The sequence below is a fragment of the Lathamus discolor genome, chromosome 12 (assembly GCF_037157495.1).
Source record: "Lathamus discolor isolate bLatDis1 chromosome 12, bLatDis1.hap1, whole genome shotgun sequence".
In the NCBI taxonomy this organism is placed as follows: Eukaryota; Metazoa; Chordata; class Aves; order Psittaciformes; family Psittacidae; genus Lathamus; species Lathamus discolor.
In genome coordinates, this window is record NC_088895.1 from 11,704,432 (window position 1) to 11,720,055 (window position 15,624).

The following is a 15,624-nucleotide window of genomic DNA, read 5'->3' on the forward strand; positions in this document are numbered from 1 at the left end:
AAATAAATCAATCACTAACTGAGGTCAAGAAGAAAAGCAAGGCCTTAACAGCAAAAGCCAGTGGTGATATGCCTCCTGCTGAGTGCAATGGCACATTGCATCATACTTGCACATTTAATACCAGACAAAAAACAAGAGAAGAGGATTGCAAAAAAAGCACGTACATTTTTCCATACATCTGCATTGTCTTCCACATCATCTGGAAGAGATTCAAATTTCTCAGGAAACAGTTCAGACAAGCGCATTAGGTCTTCCCAGCCTTGATCTGGGAGCCAAGCATACGGCTTCTTCCGCTCATTCTTCTCCAGGGAAACACTGCCTAGTCACATGCAGAAACCAGAGTGAATGCCCATGTCATAAATCCTCCACTGCATGACCACACATACAGTCCCACTGCACGGAGGAGCCAACTGGGAATTTGTTTCTGGAAGCACTGTAAGATGAAACTGATCTGCTGAAGAAAAGATGGCATCGTACAAGTGCTTGCAAAAGCCAGAGTTTTAGCTCTGCAGATGTTTCTAAAATGATTTATACATAGTCAGAAAATAACTAAAGATTATATTCTCAGGTAACATCCTAATAATTAACTAATGTGAGATTTGTCAGCATCTGCAAAGAAAGATGAGCCTCTCTGCTGATTAACAAAGTGAACAAAATATAAGTAGTAGAATGCAGAATTTGTGTAAACCAACACAGTTCTCGCTGGTTTCTCTAGGTGCTATAGCTCTTAACAGCAAACCGTATCTACTCAAAACCCCATCATCTTCAAAAGATCTTTTAGCTGTTGCTCCACATAGCTCTAGATTTATATATAAATATTGACTTTACCTTTCAAAAAGAACTCAAATTCTTCTTGTGGAACTCTGCCATCGGCTTGTTCTATCTTGACAGTCATATTAAAGGAGAACAGTAACTTGTGCCTCTCAAACAAGCCTATGTTAAAAGGACAACATTTTCAGAAATCAGATGCTAAAACTTGTGGAATTGGAGCAATCTTTAAATACACATCAGGGTGATCAAACACAGGGCTTTGGATCAGGCTTACAGAGTCAAAACAGCATCTGTGAGCTACATCCAGGGATGTAAGATCCATAGCAGTGATTTACTATAACTGTATTAAGAAAAACACTTCTTTACAAGTTACATGGTAATATGTAGAGTCAAACAGTAAATAGCAGGGAGCAAAGTGCATAACTGAGAACTAAACATTTGTGAATTCACTGTTTGGTAACTTGCCTCTAACATAAATCATCTGAAGAGATGGCTTTTAAGAAGCATTTTCACAACACATTATCAGCCCATCACTAAATCATACTAACCTGTGCAGACATAGTTATAGGTGTTGAAAGTCAGTGTATCCATGATGTTTTTTAACCTCTCTGGGAGAGCAGGACTGGGCATGGATTTCCGAAGAGAGAATCCAAAAACCTCCAAGAAGGAGGCCAGTGAGTACTGATACATTATGTTGACAAGTGCCATTTCGGACAAAACAGAGAATAAAATGGCCCCTCTCCTGGCAGCCGGTCTGTAGCCATCGCGAAGACAATCAATATCCGCTGCTGTTGTCTCAGCCAGACTCAGTTTTTCAATCACCTAGCCATACATTGATTTTATACACACGGAATTACTGCACTCATATACAGTATGTATATTATAACAAGCAGTACTATTCAGTGCCTGCCTCTCTATGTGGCCTATATAGGGAATCTGGACAGGTAACCCAAAAGAAGCAGTATGAATTGTAAAAATAGAAAGTTGGATAAAATTAATCCCACTCTGCATATCTAAGGCAAAGATTTACACATAATCAAGGAAATAGTGTGGGAAGGGTCCTCTGGGGTTCTTTAGTTCAAACTTCCACCCAAAGCTGGACTATGACCACCACTAGATCAGGTCAGCCATGGCTTTGCCCACCTACAGCCTGAAAACCTCCAAGGATGGAGGTTCAACATCCTCCAAGTAACAAACACCTTAATTTTTCATTTCAGATCTAATACAAGACAAAGATTCTTTCAGAAATGAAATAAATGTATCATATGCTCTTTGCTTTAGAACTGAAAACATCCACTACTTTGCTCCTGATCAGGACTTTCCTGCTTTGGTTTGGTTCTTTGTCCAGGACTGAAAGATGCAACATACTCATGAGAAAACTCTCAATTTCCTTTCAAACTAATTCCTAGCTTCAAAGGTGAAAGATGGAACACAATTAAAAAGGAAAGACAGCACTCTATTAACAGATAGCCTTTCAAGAAGCCTAGAGCTGGTACCTCGGTAGCTTTGGTTTTTGTCTCTTCCAGGGTTTGCACTAAGTCAAAGTTGTCCAACATGTTTCCTGTGGAAGATGTCAGTTCCCGAAGGAGAGAGTCTTCGAGAAACTGCAGCAAGTTTTTGTTGTCACTTGTCTCCTGGATGAGCTGTTCTCTCTGTTCTTCCAGTTCCTTTCTTTCAAAACTCGTAATGACGCTGAGCAACTGATCCTCCAGACCCTTTAGTGTAACTGCAGACACAACACACACACAGACAAGCTTTCGTCTCGATCACCCCATAAAACTACAGCAATGCAACAGAGTGACTTGGTTAACAACTCTGTATCTTAATTATACCAAAGCATCCTAACCTGACTGGTGCAAGAAGAGATATTTGGCTCATGTTCAGATTAGAAGAGAGGAGTGAGAAGGATTTTCTATTAAATCAGATGCTAAGGTAGACTTATCAATTCTTTACTTTCATTTTGTTTCAGACAACCACCTAGGCCCTCAATTTGCACTACAGCATAATCACTACTTTGTTACTAAATGCACACTTTTGCTTACCTGTGTAATTGATAACCATAGCTTTGCCAAACACAGAGGGAGAGTATTTTGGGTTCGATAATTTCGTGTTCAGGTAGAATCTAAAATTACTGTCATAGTCAACCTCTTTGTCACCCAGGACAACGAATGTCCGCCCCTGTACAACTTTGATATTCTTCTCTAAGACATTGTCTATCACAGGATCAATGTATTCATCGACACCATGCAACAAGAAAGGATGCCCATACTTTATGGCCAGTTCTAGTTGTTTAAGGAAATCTGGGTCACTAAAGGAAGCCATCTGCAAGAGAATAATAGGAAGATATGAAAAGAGAACTGATATTCAATTTGATGAACATTATTATTTTAACGAGAGTTGCCAGCGCTAATAAAGTTTGCTCTTTGTTGCTTTTAGTCTTTCCTTTTACAGATGATACAAACTGCACTGGTACCAAAGAGCAGAGGTGCTTTTTTATCCTGATTAGTCCAGAATCGTAGAATAGTTAGGGTTGGAAAGGACCTTAAGATCATCTAATTCCAACCCCCCTGTCATGGGCAGGAAAATAATTTCCAGCTGGAGAACTATTCTTCAAAGTTCCAACTGTGCCTCTGCCTGTGTTAATTGTCCTACAAGAAAACTCCATCCTGGAGCTGAGATAAAACAAAATTTGCACCAGGCTTTTGGTTATACTAATGTATAGTATATATAGTGTATAGCAATGTATAGCATGTAGTAAGGCTAATCAAGATCCCCCAAAAAACATCCATCCCACAGAACTGAAGGTTGCGTGAACAGTGATGCTCACTATCTGGTTTAGAGACACAACAAACAGCACATTTGTCAGTACATCATCAGTTCCCCACTCAAGGTGACATTTATGCAGCTTTTAGAACAACCAGTAGAGGCAAAATGATCATTTATCTTTACCCTCAGGTTATTCTTTTCTTCTTTCTTCTTAATCCAATGCAATGCCTGTTGTTGTGGGTCAATACAGAGTGGGAAGCGGCTTGCATATGTAGTCAGGATGCCATTCTGGACAGAGAGCTCATCTGGAGGCAATCCTTGGGAAACCCATCTGGGAACGGAATGGATCAAAGATCGGGCTGGGATGAATGGATGAATTTGATGACAGAGAAGCACATTTCATTTATGAGTAAAATTATGCTATTCATTGAGCACACTATTAGACACACAAGGAAGCATATAGTGTATGTGATTGTGAGAACACTGTCAAAGCTCAGACTTAAGACACTGTCTTAGTCATTTGTAACTACACTACTCAAAACACTTGCATTTGGTGAGTACCCCTGAAGTAGTTGAAATTTGGGCTATTTGGGCATGCATTTAATTACAAATTCATTGAAGTCAATCAAAAGACTCCTGCTTGGCTGTGGGAACACGTATTTTAGATAACTCCTTAAAAGTTTCCTAAAAAGGGATTATATGTGTCTAAGTTCAGTCCATGTCCTTGGGGTGCAAAGTACAACAGTTTGTTATAACAGATACCTCTGTTAACCAGAAGAAGAATCATTTGTCTCCTTGCCATCTTTGAGACACAAACACAAAAGGGGCTCTCTCTGTGCACCTCCACCCACAATGCCAAGTCTATGCTACAGATTCAGAGTCAAACTCCCACTTCACAGTGTCACATGCAGTGGTCAGTGGGTTTCTTGTCAGGACGTACCTGCTAACCTCCACCTCGTTAGTCAGGAGGCTTTCTAACTTAAATGGCTGACTGAGTGGAATCTCTCGTGAGCGAATATCTTCTTGCCACACTTGATACACCATTTCATTACGAAAATCCCAGCTAAACGCTCCTTCGTAGCTCAGAAAGGCAGCACAGAGTAGACAGTCTCCAAGCAACTTCACCTTACGTATTTCATAGTCCTCATATTCCTTTTTCCACCTGAATTATAAGGAATTCTGGGTCAGTCTGTACCTGGGAGATAGGGTTTATGTGCAGAACGTGCAGCTGCTGCCTCTTTAGATGTAGGTTGAGACAGACCCCAAAATTTACAGTCAATTGTTCTCTCACTGTTATGATGACCACAGATACTGAATTAATCTGAACCATCTTCCTTTTAATCTGAATTAATCCTTTTCTTCCACACCAAATACTGTTACTACTTTTCAAGAGCTAATTGAGTTTAGCTTAGAACAGATATTAGCTGTTCTCAGAAACAAACATCTCAGTCTGAGTCAGTTTTATCCCTGGCATATGATCCTCTGATGTCAAAATATTCCTCTCTGAATCCAGACTTACCTCTCGTTCTCAGATCCCAAGCCAGAGATGAGCTTGCCAGCAGCATATAATCTTCTCTGCATAATCTCTGCCTCTTCTTGTAACTGTTGCTTTTCAGTTATTGCCGCTTGGTATTTGTCCCCCAAAGTTTTAAGTTCCTCCTGAATTCTGGTCAGCTCTGCCTTTATCCTTTCCAGTTCCCGCTTACTTAAGAAATAGTTTCGTTCTAGTCTAGCCACCTACATTACATGAGGAAGGAACATAAGAGTATCAGAGGAAAGAAGGGCTTTGGAGAGAAGTCTGAAGTTCTCAGCTTTCTTTTGCCTATTTCATGTATTTCAAAGTGTCCTGGTAGTAAAGAGTGTAAACCGAAATAACTGGCACTGTCTCTCACTCACCTCTCCCTATCACAAATATATACATCAAGGTCTGATACTACAGTTCCAAAGCAGATAAATCTCTTAGAGTTTTGTGCCCACAAGGTTTATTAAAGCATGTGACAGTCCTGTTGACATTGGAGGTCAGTGGGACTGTCATCCTGTGACAAAAGGGGAGGTTTGTCTGCTTAATAACGACAGTATTAAGGCCTCAAAAAATAGTCAGGCTCATCATCTAGTGAATATACTTTCTCAGCAGTCAGTTGTATGTAACAACCTTTTCTTGAAGAAAGTTTCCCAGCATCATCTGTTGCACATTAGATTTCCTCTAACAATACAGCTGACTTCCCAGTCAGTCTAAAAAATCAAACAGTCTGCTTAAGGGACATGGATGTTGTATACTACTGAGCTCTGCTCTCTTCAAATGCCATGTGTTTTCAAGTCTATTTTCAATAGGCAGCTCTAAACTGTGCTTTTGTAAGCACGTTAAATTATGAAATTCCAAATGAACATGTTCTTCCCTCCTCCTTCAAGCAGTGGCATGGACAGGAAACCACGTCCCAGCATCATGACACAACAAACACAGCAATTTATAACTGAGTACCTGCCTCACTCCTACTGCAATAGCTCTCCTAAACACCTCTTTTTAAGCACTTCAAAGAAAAAGCAGTCTGAGAACTGGTATTATTTTTCTCATGAGCATCATGCTTCATTCTCCTCTGAGTCTGACTCCACACTTTACCTTTTCTCTCTTTGGCTTGACTTCTTTAACTACATCACAGTAGCTCATCACAGCATCAACAAACTTTAACATCCCCAGTCCTGCTCTGCTAACTTGTTCCATGTCATTGAAGGTAGTATTAAGACTCTTTAACACACCTAAAACCACAAAAATACTGCAAGTGAGTTGAATTATAGTGTCGAAATCCTCAGAGAATCCACTTTCCCTATGAGTGATATCAAGCAATGCTGTAACAGACAATAAGAAATACTTGTTAGAATATTAGAGACTCTGACCTTAAGATAAAGCTACAGGGCTGTGGCAATACAAGCACAAAATTGCTAGTGATTGCTCAAGTTCTTTCTCCATGAAGGGAGTGCATCCAGGAGTTGTTCAGCAAGTCTGAGGATCGTGGGGTTTTTAATCTGCAGCAGTCAGATGCAATATTTTCCAAAGAAAGAGCAAAATGCCCTTCTCTGTAGAACTACTCTGGATTAGACCCTTGTGAGCACATGCAAAGTCTGCCCCATAAGCTTTAGATAGAGCTGATCTTCTTTCCGCTCTGTATTTACCACATTTTAACTGCCACCACATAGATGAAGTCACAATTCTACTAAACCTACTAAGTCAGACAGCAGGCCTGCTCAGCTACCCATCCTGTTTGTTTCTTGCCTGCTGTAAAACCAGAGTGTGTAAGACCCTAGCTAAGGTATAAACTGGATGTAACCACAACAGAAGGTCTTCGACCTCTGAGAAGTGCAGTCATCCCAACAGCGCAACACCTGCAGCATCGCAGACAGTGCTGTCCCTTTACACAAAGTGAATCCCACCCTCCCAAACAACACTGGAAGGATTGCCACTGACATAGCTAATCATATGAACAAGATCCAAAGTTCATTCCAAGTCTACAGATCAGTAATTCACCTCGGACAGCTTTCACTTGGCTCTGTGTAATTCCATCAAAATCAATCTCCATCAGGGATCGCAGGAAATTTGCCTCAGACATCATTCCTTTGGCTGTTTTCCAGTTTAATTCTTTGTAACCTCTTATTATAAGAACACATTCCAAAACAGCCTGCACCTGGACAGGAGGTTTTGCAAAGGATCTAGAAAACAGATGAAAGAGACAGTGGAAGAGAAAAAGGAGACAAAGCATCTGATGCCAGATACGGGTACTTCCAGTTAAGAGAGTCATTGCAATACAGGAGCTATACGTAAGACAACCCACACAACATGAAAAAGATAACCCAGGCCACACAAGAAATTATTACCCAGTCAAAAGCTCAGAACAGATTCCTGTATTCAGACAATTTGATCAATGAAATTCTAAAGGATTTCAACAGTGGAAGGCCTAAAATCCCGAGCCATTATATTCTTCCCCAGGGTGGTGAAGCAGCTCTCCACCAGGAGAAGCAGTACAGGAAGAATCCAGAGCTCTAAGAGAGAAATAAAGCTAAACAAATGTGACAGGGAAGGAAGAGTTGCTGCTATTTCAGGGAGAGCCAGGTACTGGATGTGCTTTTACATCTATCCCCAAATACCAGCTTCATTATAGGGAGAAGTTAATTCAGCATAGAAATACATTTTAATGCTATCAAAGCATCCCTGAAAAGTAACTGGTATATGTTCCTATTCACACAGAATAAACACAGAGGATAAATGAGGGGGGTTGGCAGCCACTGCTCAGGCAAAAGCCATAGCAGTTTCTAGTGCCTCAGACACTGCGTACAGAAATATGGGAAATACACCAAAGAACTGGAAGAACAGGCTTGAGGGGAAGTCCTGGGCTAGGAATCAGAGGATTATGTTGTGACCTCAGCACCTGGACAACTGATGTCCCGACCTTCACATGCAGGTGACAAACATGAGGCCAATGCTCAGACCCTGCAAATAAGGGTCTCTCAGTGTATTTCCAGGAACTTATGCTACTGTACATCCAAATGAGTCACCTGATCTCAGTAACATCAGACTTGTCAAGCTTCTGAAGCTCCAGTTTGGCAGCATCTAAAATAGGTATGACTTCAGCCAAAGCTGACTCAGCAGCTGCCTTTTCCACAGCAATAATCTTATTCTGTTCTTCCATCTCCACAGCTTTCTCTTCAGCCTGTTTTTTCTTCTCCTCAGCTAGGAATTGTAAAGGCAGGACCATAAATGGATTATTCAGATACATATATACAGAACATATACTAATATACCAATATAGATTTGCTTTTGGCTGAAAATCAGGAATCGCCATCAACTCAGTCCCTTTTTGTGCTAGCTTGCCAATATCTACAACTCCATTATGGGGTCAGGAACACAGCATACACATCTCTTTTCTCCCATGCTCCCCTCTGTTTTTCCTTTAATAGTAATTTTCAGAATCAGAAGGTCCTTCTTTCCCATGTTATACCCGACACCTTGGAAAGGGAACAGAAGGCAAACATAGTACTGAGTTGTGTAAAGTCCTGTAGAGCAAATATACAGCAAAGATGGCAACCTGAGCAAGACAGGGGACCTACTCTTCTAGCATGACATGAGATCAGCACAGAGAGAACAAAAGTATTACCTCTAAAAGCAGCTGGAGCTCACAGAGGGTTTTCCAACCCAACTAAACCCAGATTAGGAGAGTCTTGCTTAGCCTGTGAAACACTGCAGTAGTTGTAAACCACCTACCTATTTCTGTGTTTTCTGATATCTCCCGTAACAAAGCCTCACAAGCAGCTGATTTTTCTGCTAGCACAATCTCTTGCTCAGCAAGTTTCTTGTTCAGCTCAACCAGCTGTACACTAGCTTCCTTCAGTTTAATTAATCCCCCATCCAGCCGTTTACAATGTGCTAGGTAGGAAAAAAGGAAAGAATTATAGTGATTCATTGATTATGTACTAGCACACAGCAACAGACAAGGAAAATATGCTTAAAGGTGCATTCTGCAGCAAGGCAAACCTTGGTTATGAAAGGAAAATGACTCTTGGAGATCTTTCCTTTCCTAAGCCTCCCACACAAGATGTTGTTAATGTCTCTTAAGCTGCCACACAGTGGCCCTGTGCCACAGGTCGCTTTCCATATTGCACTGTTCATGTTTTATCCTCTTCAGATATTTCAGTGCCCACTGAAGTATGAATAAGAACTGCTGCTTGAGGAAGAATGTCAAGCTTTGAGCTAGGCTGAGCTGGTATTAGATTTAACCAGACTCCTCCCCAGGCAGAGGACTGTCTGGTTTGCGGATTCTGGCTCAGGTTCACGCATAGAAGAATCTGAGGAGAACCCACCATTTGACAGAGTCTGAACACTCACATTCAGGATATTGGTCCAATGTCAAAGCTAGATGCCAGCACAGCATTTGAGATAGTACTGAGAAAACAATTTTTGCATGATGTGGGTCATATGTGGGGTTCTCACCCCAATTTCTTTTCTTGCTTAAGTATTTCAATCAATCACTTGATAAAGAGCAGAAAACATCTACCTAACCTTACCTGAAATGAACTCGTTTTTCTCCTCCAGCAATTTTGCGTAAGTATTGATAAAATCAAGGTAATTCTTTGGTGTAACATGGTTCGTACGTCTGAGTTTCTGCAGAAACCTCTTGCTGAAATCCCCTACAGATTCATGCACCAGAACCATGTGCTCAATCACTGCCTTGGAGCAACCTGATGGGATGCGTGAGCTATTTCCTACAGTGGAGCAGAATAAATAACAAATTTCAAAGGTTTGTTTGGGGTTTGGTTTGGTATTCTTTTACGAGTATGCCAATTACCATCTTTCTTATCTACATCTAAGCTAAGCAAAAAAAAGTCGGCTTTTAGGGGCAAAAAGCACAATCACAGCAGAGTCAGAAGTGAACGTGGTCCTCCTGGTAGGCCACACTGTCTGCAGTGCTGGGAACTTGAAGGTTAAGCAAGTGAGAAACTAACCCAAAAGCACTTTTTGCCTGGGATTTTGCACGTAGCCAATTAGACTCAGGGTAACAGGCACAACGGGAAATCAAATCATGAAATCTACAATAACTGCAAAGTAAAGAATCTCTTTCTTAGGCTATCCAAAGGGTTAATGGCTTAAAATACTGACGTTTTACATACCAACAAAGGATTGTGCAACTGCATGCAAGGCCTGTGGGGGCCAGGGCAAGAACCAGTCAATACCAGTGTTGTTGACAAGGCCTTAAAATAAAAGGATAGTGTTATGACAAAAACTCCTTTGTAAATCTGGACTCTAATAGGCAGTCCTGTTCCTAACTTTATTTGCATCAAGAATCTACAGGATCTATCTTATTTGATTCCTGCTTAGCAAGAAAATTTACCACAAAGTCAATACTTTGATAGTAAACAACCAACTTTTCACCTGTGTCCTTCCAACCCCATTGTATTATTCCTTAGGCTGTACCATCCTACAGGATGCAGTCAAGAGCTGCAACAAGGTATTTTAATGGCTTCCCACCCATACCCTTTCATGTGTCTTCAGTTTCCCAGGCCTCCTTTCAGCCACCTGCTGAAGTGCACCTCAGGTCGCTCAGGTGTTTTTGCTCTCAGTGAGTGTCCCTCTCACCATTCCCTTTTCTTGGCTTTCTGTAATGTTTCTCTTACCACCATCCTCGCTTCACAAGGATTTAATGCCACACGTTCTTCTGTAAACTGCAGAAGAAAGGCTGCAGACTTAGGCTGTGTATTTCCAGTTCAGAGGATGACCAATTGATTTCTAGCTGTTCAGCTGGAAAATGAACTGATCTGGTAAATGCTAATCAATAATGCTTACTGGTATGTGGTAATTAACTGGAAAAAAAACCAGGCAGTGCTAATCCTTATTCATGGAACATGCTCTGCTTAGCTTTATCTGCCAGGCATCTCCCAGTGTCCACTGAAGATTTGCTCTTGCCTGCAAACCTGAATTTCACAGGGAAGGGACTAAGCAGTGTGTACAATTCATACCTGGGAAATTCCTGCACCATGTTCTCAGACTTTCCCCAACTGGGGACATTCCCAGGACAATGTGAAGGTTGTTTGCACATTTGTTTAGGAAATATTGCCAGACACTCTCTTTAGCTGGGCTCGCGCCAGCTTTAGCAGCTTCATCTCCAATCTGATTTAGTATGCTGTCTTTTTCATCATCTGGAAAAAGGGCTGGCACCATTCCTGCAACGTAAGGACAAGAGAATGCTTGTGAGAACAACCAGTAAGAGAAAACCGTATGGCTGGCCAGAGTCACAAATTTTAAACCTAGCTCTGCAAAAATGATTCTGGGAGTCTGAATGACCCTATTAATTGCTCTATGATTCTCCCCCTCCCTTAAGCTCCCATGGAAAATAGTGAGATAGTATTTAGGATTATGCAAGGCAATTTAGAGGAATTCATTCATTTATGTTTGGGCTTCAGGAACATACACCAAGTGTCACAAGAAACTAGAGTGCTTTTAACTCCCCAAACCATCAGTTCACATTTTCTTTCTCTCAATCATGTGGCAAATATTGTGTAAGTTACTTTATGATAGACATAAGCAAACCAGGAACAGGAAAAACTAGTCTAAGGAAATGGATGAGATTTAACACAGCTGTTCTCAAATCAGACTGTGTAGGAACTTCTGGAGAGAGGGTGGTCACACACTGCCAGCTGCTGCTCATTTCAGCTGCTGCATGCAGTAAAAGCTACCAAAGTACGTTTTAGGACATATATATAAATAGTAGCTAGAGTTCAGGTGAAAGCTATTCAAAAGCCAATAGGACAAAAGGGTGCAGCTGAAGCTATACCTAAGTCTTAGAAGAAATTTGACTCCTGCAACATCATGATCAGCACGAATTAACCCTATCACCTTCCCAGACACATATTAATGACTGTAAGAAGATGCCCAAAAGCCATTCTTAAGGCTAAGATCACTTCAGGTAGTACTGAAAAGTGAAACTAAAGCAGCAGAGGACACTGGGTGAAACAGTAATAGCTGGATCGAAAGTACATTTGAGATTACGAGTCACAAGCAGATACTGATGGAGAGTAATTGAGGCTGCTTGAGTCACCTGAGGTTAACATGTTGTTGATGAGTTCCAGGAAGCTCTCTTCTGCTACATGACCATCTGTGAACAAGAAGACCACTGACTTGTTCTCAGTACCCAGCTTCTGGTACAAACTCTTCAAATCTTCTCGGAAATTACTTTCTCCATATCCTCGACTCAAGGTGATCTCAAATACCTACAAATGCAATATCTACTGAGAAGAATCAGATGGACCCAAGATATGATGCTAACTGAATTTCAATTGGACTGGCTCAGGGATTTGGGTTTTGCCCCTATCACCAGAAAATGTAGAAGTATCAGAAAAATAAAGCAGTACATTAAAAATTATATTTGTGCATCCCTGCAGGATTGCATTTTCAAAGTTGCTTTGTGTCCAGACTCCTTTTTTGTCCTTCCCTTCCAAGCCTCTGTAATATACTGAAAGTATCTCTGAGAGAGGAACATTTCCTATCTAAAACATTACAGCACAAATCATGACAAGGTTCCTCAAGCAGCACTGGAGTGCTGCTCTAATACAAGTAAGTAGCAAAAGCAGTAGTTAGGGACTATTATTCAGTAGGGACTATAATATTCAGGGACTATTATTATTCTAAATAAAAAATTCAGTGCCAGACCCATCCTTGTTTTCTGCCCCAGTGCCAATACCCAGATTCAGGCATTGATAGGTTCCTGCCCAGATCACCCACACTCATCAGTTTAGACATCCTGGCAATCATCTCCCCCTGTTTTTTTTCTCCAAAGGGAAGAGACGCCAGCCTGGTCTTATCTTGATTGACTTCCATCCTCCCAGCCAATTAAATCTTGATCACACCATTGCTTTCCTTATCTTCTTTCACTGCAGAGATGCAGGGTCACTAACCTCACATCCAGCTGTATAGGCGGCCAGTCTCGTCAGAGACTGCTTTCCTGAGCCTCCGACTCCTATGAGCAGGGCATGTCCCTGATCCATCCGTATGATGCGATGTACATGGATTAAATGCTCCAAAGCATCATCAAAAAGAACCAGATTCATGTGAACATTAACTTCATTATATTCCTCCAAAATCTCCTGCAGAGAAAGGTGGACAGAATGTTACTAGGAGACCAATGAACCAGTAACATTAATAAAATAAGAACCCATTTAGCAGAATCATTCCTTTCCCCTTCCTCAGGGAAAATAAACTATTGGAAAACACTGCTGACTCTGCAGCTGATTTTCAATTTTCGTTACTGCAGACCCCTAATGGGTAACAGTGCACATAAAATACTATGTGCACACAGAAAGTGAACAGGTTTCCTACAGCTTAAGGCAGGCTTGTGTCCATTCCTCAGGCACAGAGACAGAATGAGGCACAGTTCCAAGCTGATGCATACTACCTGAAAGAGAGCTTTTGCTGCATCATAGTCTTGGATATCTTCATAAATACGAGGTTCTTCTTCACTCAGGGCCATTCTGAAATCTCCAAAAAGAACGGGATCCCTCATGGCTTGCTCCAAGGAATCTTTGAAATGCTCTTCAATCAGGTTTTTTATATGACCTTGTACCTTCAAGGATATGAAATGAGTCAGGCAACATGATAAAGCAGATGATTCTGAATCCAGTAACACTTGAAGGTGATAATGCAGATTCTTGCCCAAATACTGACTGATTTCAAGAAGATACTTGTCACTAAAAGATCTAAAGACCACAGCCTCCTATTGTGTTCTATGTATGATTTCTAAAACTATCTAATAGGCAGTTCAAGAGCCATTCAAGCCAAGAGTCTGCAGAAGTTTCCGACAGAAAAAGAGAAGCCTGTCAAAAAAAACCACCAACTTCTCATATATTGGTGTAAAAATTATATTAATAAACCTTCCTTCTCAGCATTCAAGGATGTCTCACCACCAAGATTTGTCACAAATCTTGTAAGATTGAATGAATGTACAAATACAGAAAAGTTGCAATATATTCTGAGCTGTGAGAATTGAGCTGGAAATGTATCTTTATTAAAGAAGAAAGCATTTAGCAGAAAAACCTGCAGCCATCTTAATCTACCTCTTTTCATCTAAGCAACTTGTGAAGAAACTTGCTTCCATATAGGTAAACTTTACCCCAATTCCTCCCCTAATTCCCAAGGTATAAACCTGGCATCATTCTCTCTTGTGTTTTTAGATACAATTCAGAGCATTTTCCAATTTGCCCAACAGTCAAAACTGAATCCACTGTTCAAGGACTCAGCTCTTCTCCCTCTTATTCCTACTTCATTGTAGAGTCACATTCTGATATAACCTTCCTAAAGTAAAATACTGACTTGAAGTGATTTCCTTAGTTTTCCCCTACACTGCTCTCTCTCACTTGTGCCACTGCTAACCGCTTTCCCTGGACAGGCAAGCTGAGTGACATTTTCCATTCCTTCAGCAGATCTACTTGCTTAGTCTGCCATAGTCACTTTATTTTAGAAAAGAGAACTCCATGAGCCATGTTTTAGATTAATGGAGCAACACAGTGGTTGGACTAGTCTGCAGTCTGACTGGAGACTCGAGTCCAACAGTTGGTAATGTTGCTGTTGCAAATCAGTTGCCATAGTAATAGCCAGAGTCTACTGAAAACTAAATGAAATTACTCACCAATTCTTTGTCTGCTTCATTAATCAGCCTGTCATGGAAAACCCTGAGGCACTCGTTTCTCCAGACTCTCACCATCTGGGTCACTGTTTGAAACCTGAATTAACATTGAAATATCAGACTGCACCAAATGAGCTGACATGATTCCTAAGGCCATATGGTTAATCATACTGACCAAACTCTGGATCGACTTTATTACTCTCTTCCTGGGGGTTGTGCTTTTCATAATAACTTATTTGCTTGCATTTTTACCTTTGAATATCTTATTTAAGAAAGTGTTTATCTAAAAGCAAGATCACGATTTAAGATGTTTCTGAACATTTTCTTATTGTGGCAAAGGTATAATGAAAAGTGACTAAATGTGACTGATCTCATGTACCAAATTACCTCATCTTAGCTCTTAGTCACCCAATGTAAATAGGTTTAAGACCACTGAAGACAATTTTTCTCTTCTTACCTCTCTGGAGTCATAAGAACGAGTCCATTATAGACCCTGGAGAGATCCCGCAGGTTAAAAATATAATGGAATTTGGAAGGAGTAGGAGGTAGGTCACGGATAATCATTTTATAAAGCTCCAAAGTACATGCAGTAATCTTGTCAGAGATGCTTGATATAGATTCATTAAATACCTGCAAACATGAAAAAAAAAGAGGTGTTTTCATGAGACTGCCGGGAGAGAACTCAGTGCTATTAAACATATTCTGCTTTCCAGCTTTTAAACCTGCTTGGTGTATGGCAAACTGAGGGCAAACATTCACAGATTCATATTCCTGTATACTTCGAACATTCTGCAGTTCAATGTTTTGGGCAGCCTCCATCTTCATTCCCAAGCTTGCACAGTGCTGAAGAGAATATCAATGACTGGAATTTCCACAGTACTTCTAGAGCAAAAGATAAACTGCTCTTTTCTAACTGTTGCAAACTATT

At 40.8% G+C, this 15,624-nt stretch overlaps 1 protein-coding gene across 1 annotated transcript in view; it reads right to left on the reverse strand.

Moving 5' to 3' along the window:
- DNAH10 (dynein axonemal heavy chain 10) overlaps positions 1-15,624 on the reverse strand; it is a 54,739-nt gene that overhangs the window by 8,109 nt on the left and 31,006 nt on the right. Inside the window, exons 47-66 of the mRNA XM_065692887.1 lie at positions 15,154-15,326; positions 14,700-14,793; positions 13,470-13,637; positions 12,973-13,161; positions 12,117-12,288; positions 11,038-11,241; positions 10,192-10,272; positions 9,589-9,786; positions 8,789-8,950; positions 8,083-8,257; positions 7,058-7,239; positions 6,155-6,291; positions 5,057-5,274; positions 4,478-4,699; positions 3,721-3,868; positions 2,814-3,093; positions 2,268-2,497; positions 1,320-1,593; positions 829-933; positions 165-319 (exon numbers count right to left, since the gene is read on the reverse strand). Of these exons, the coding sequence (XP_065548959.1) occupies positions 165-319; positions 829-933; positions 1,320-1,593; positions 2,268-2,497; positions 2,814-3,093; positions 3,721-3,868; positions 4,478-4,699; positions 5,057-5,274; positions 6,155-6,291; positions 7,058-7,239; positions 8,083-8,257; positions 8,789-8,950; positions 9,589-9,786; positions 10,192-10,272; positions 11,038-11,241; positions 12,117-12,288; positions 12,973-13,161; positions 13,470-13,637; positions 14,700-14,793; positions 15,154-15,326 (3,567 nt within the window). The remainder of the gene's footprint in view (positions 1-164; positions 320-828; positions 934-1,319; positions 1,594-2,267; positions 2,498-2,813; positions 3,094-3,720; positions 3,869-4,477; positions 4,700-5,056; positions 5,275-6,154; positions 6,292-7,057; positions 7,240-8,082; positions 8,258-8,788; positions 8,951-9,588; positions 9,787-10,191; positions 10,273-11,037; positions 11,242-12,116; positions 12,289-12,972; positions 13,162-13,469; positions 13,638-14,699; positions 14,794-15,153; positions 15,327-15,624) is intronic.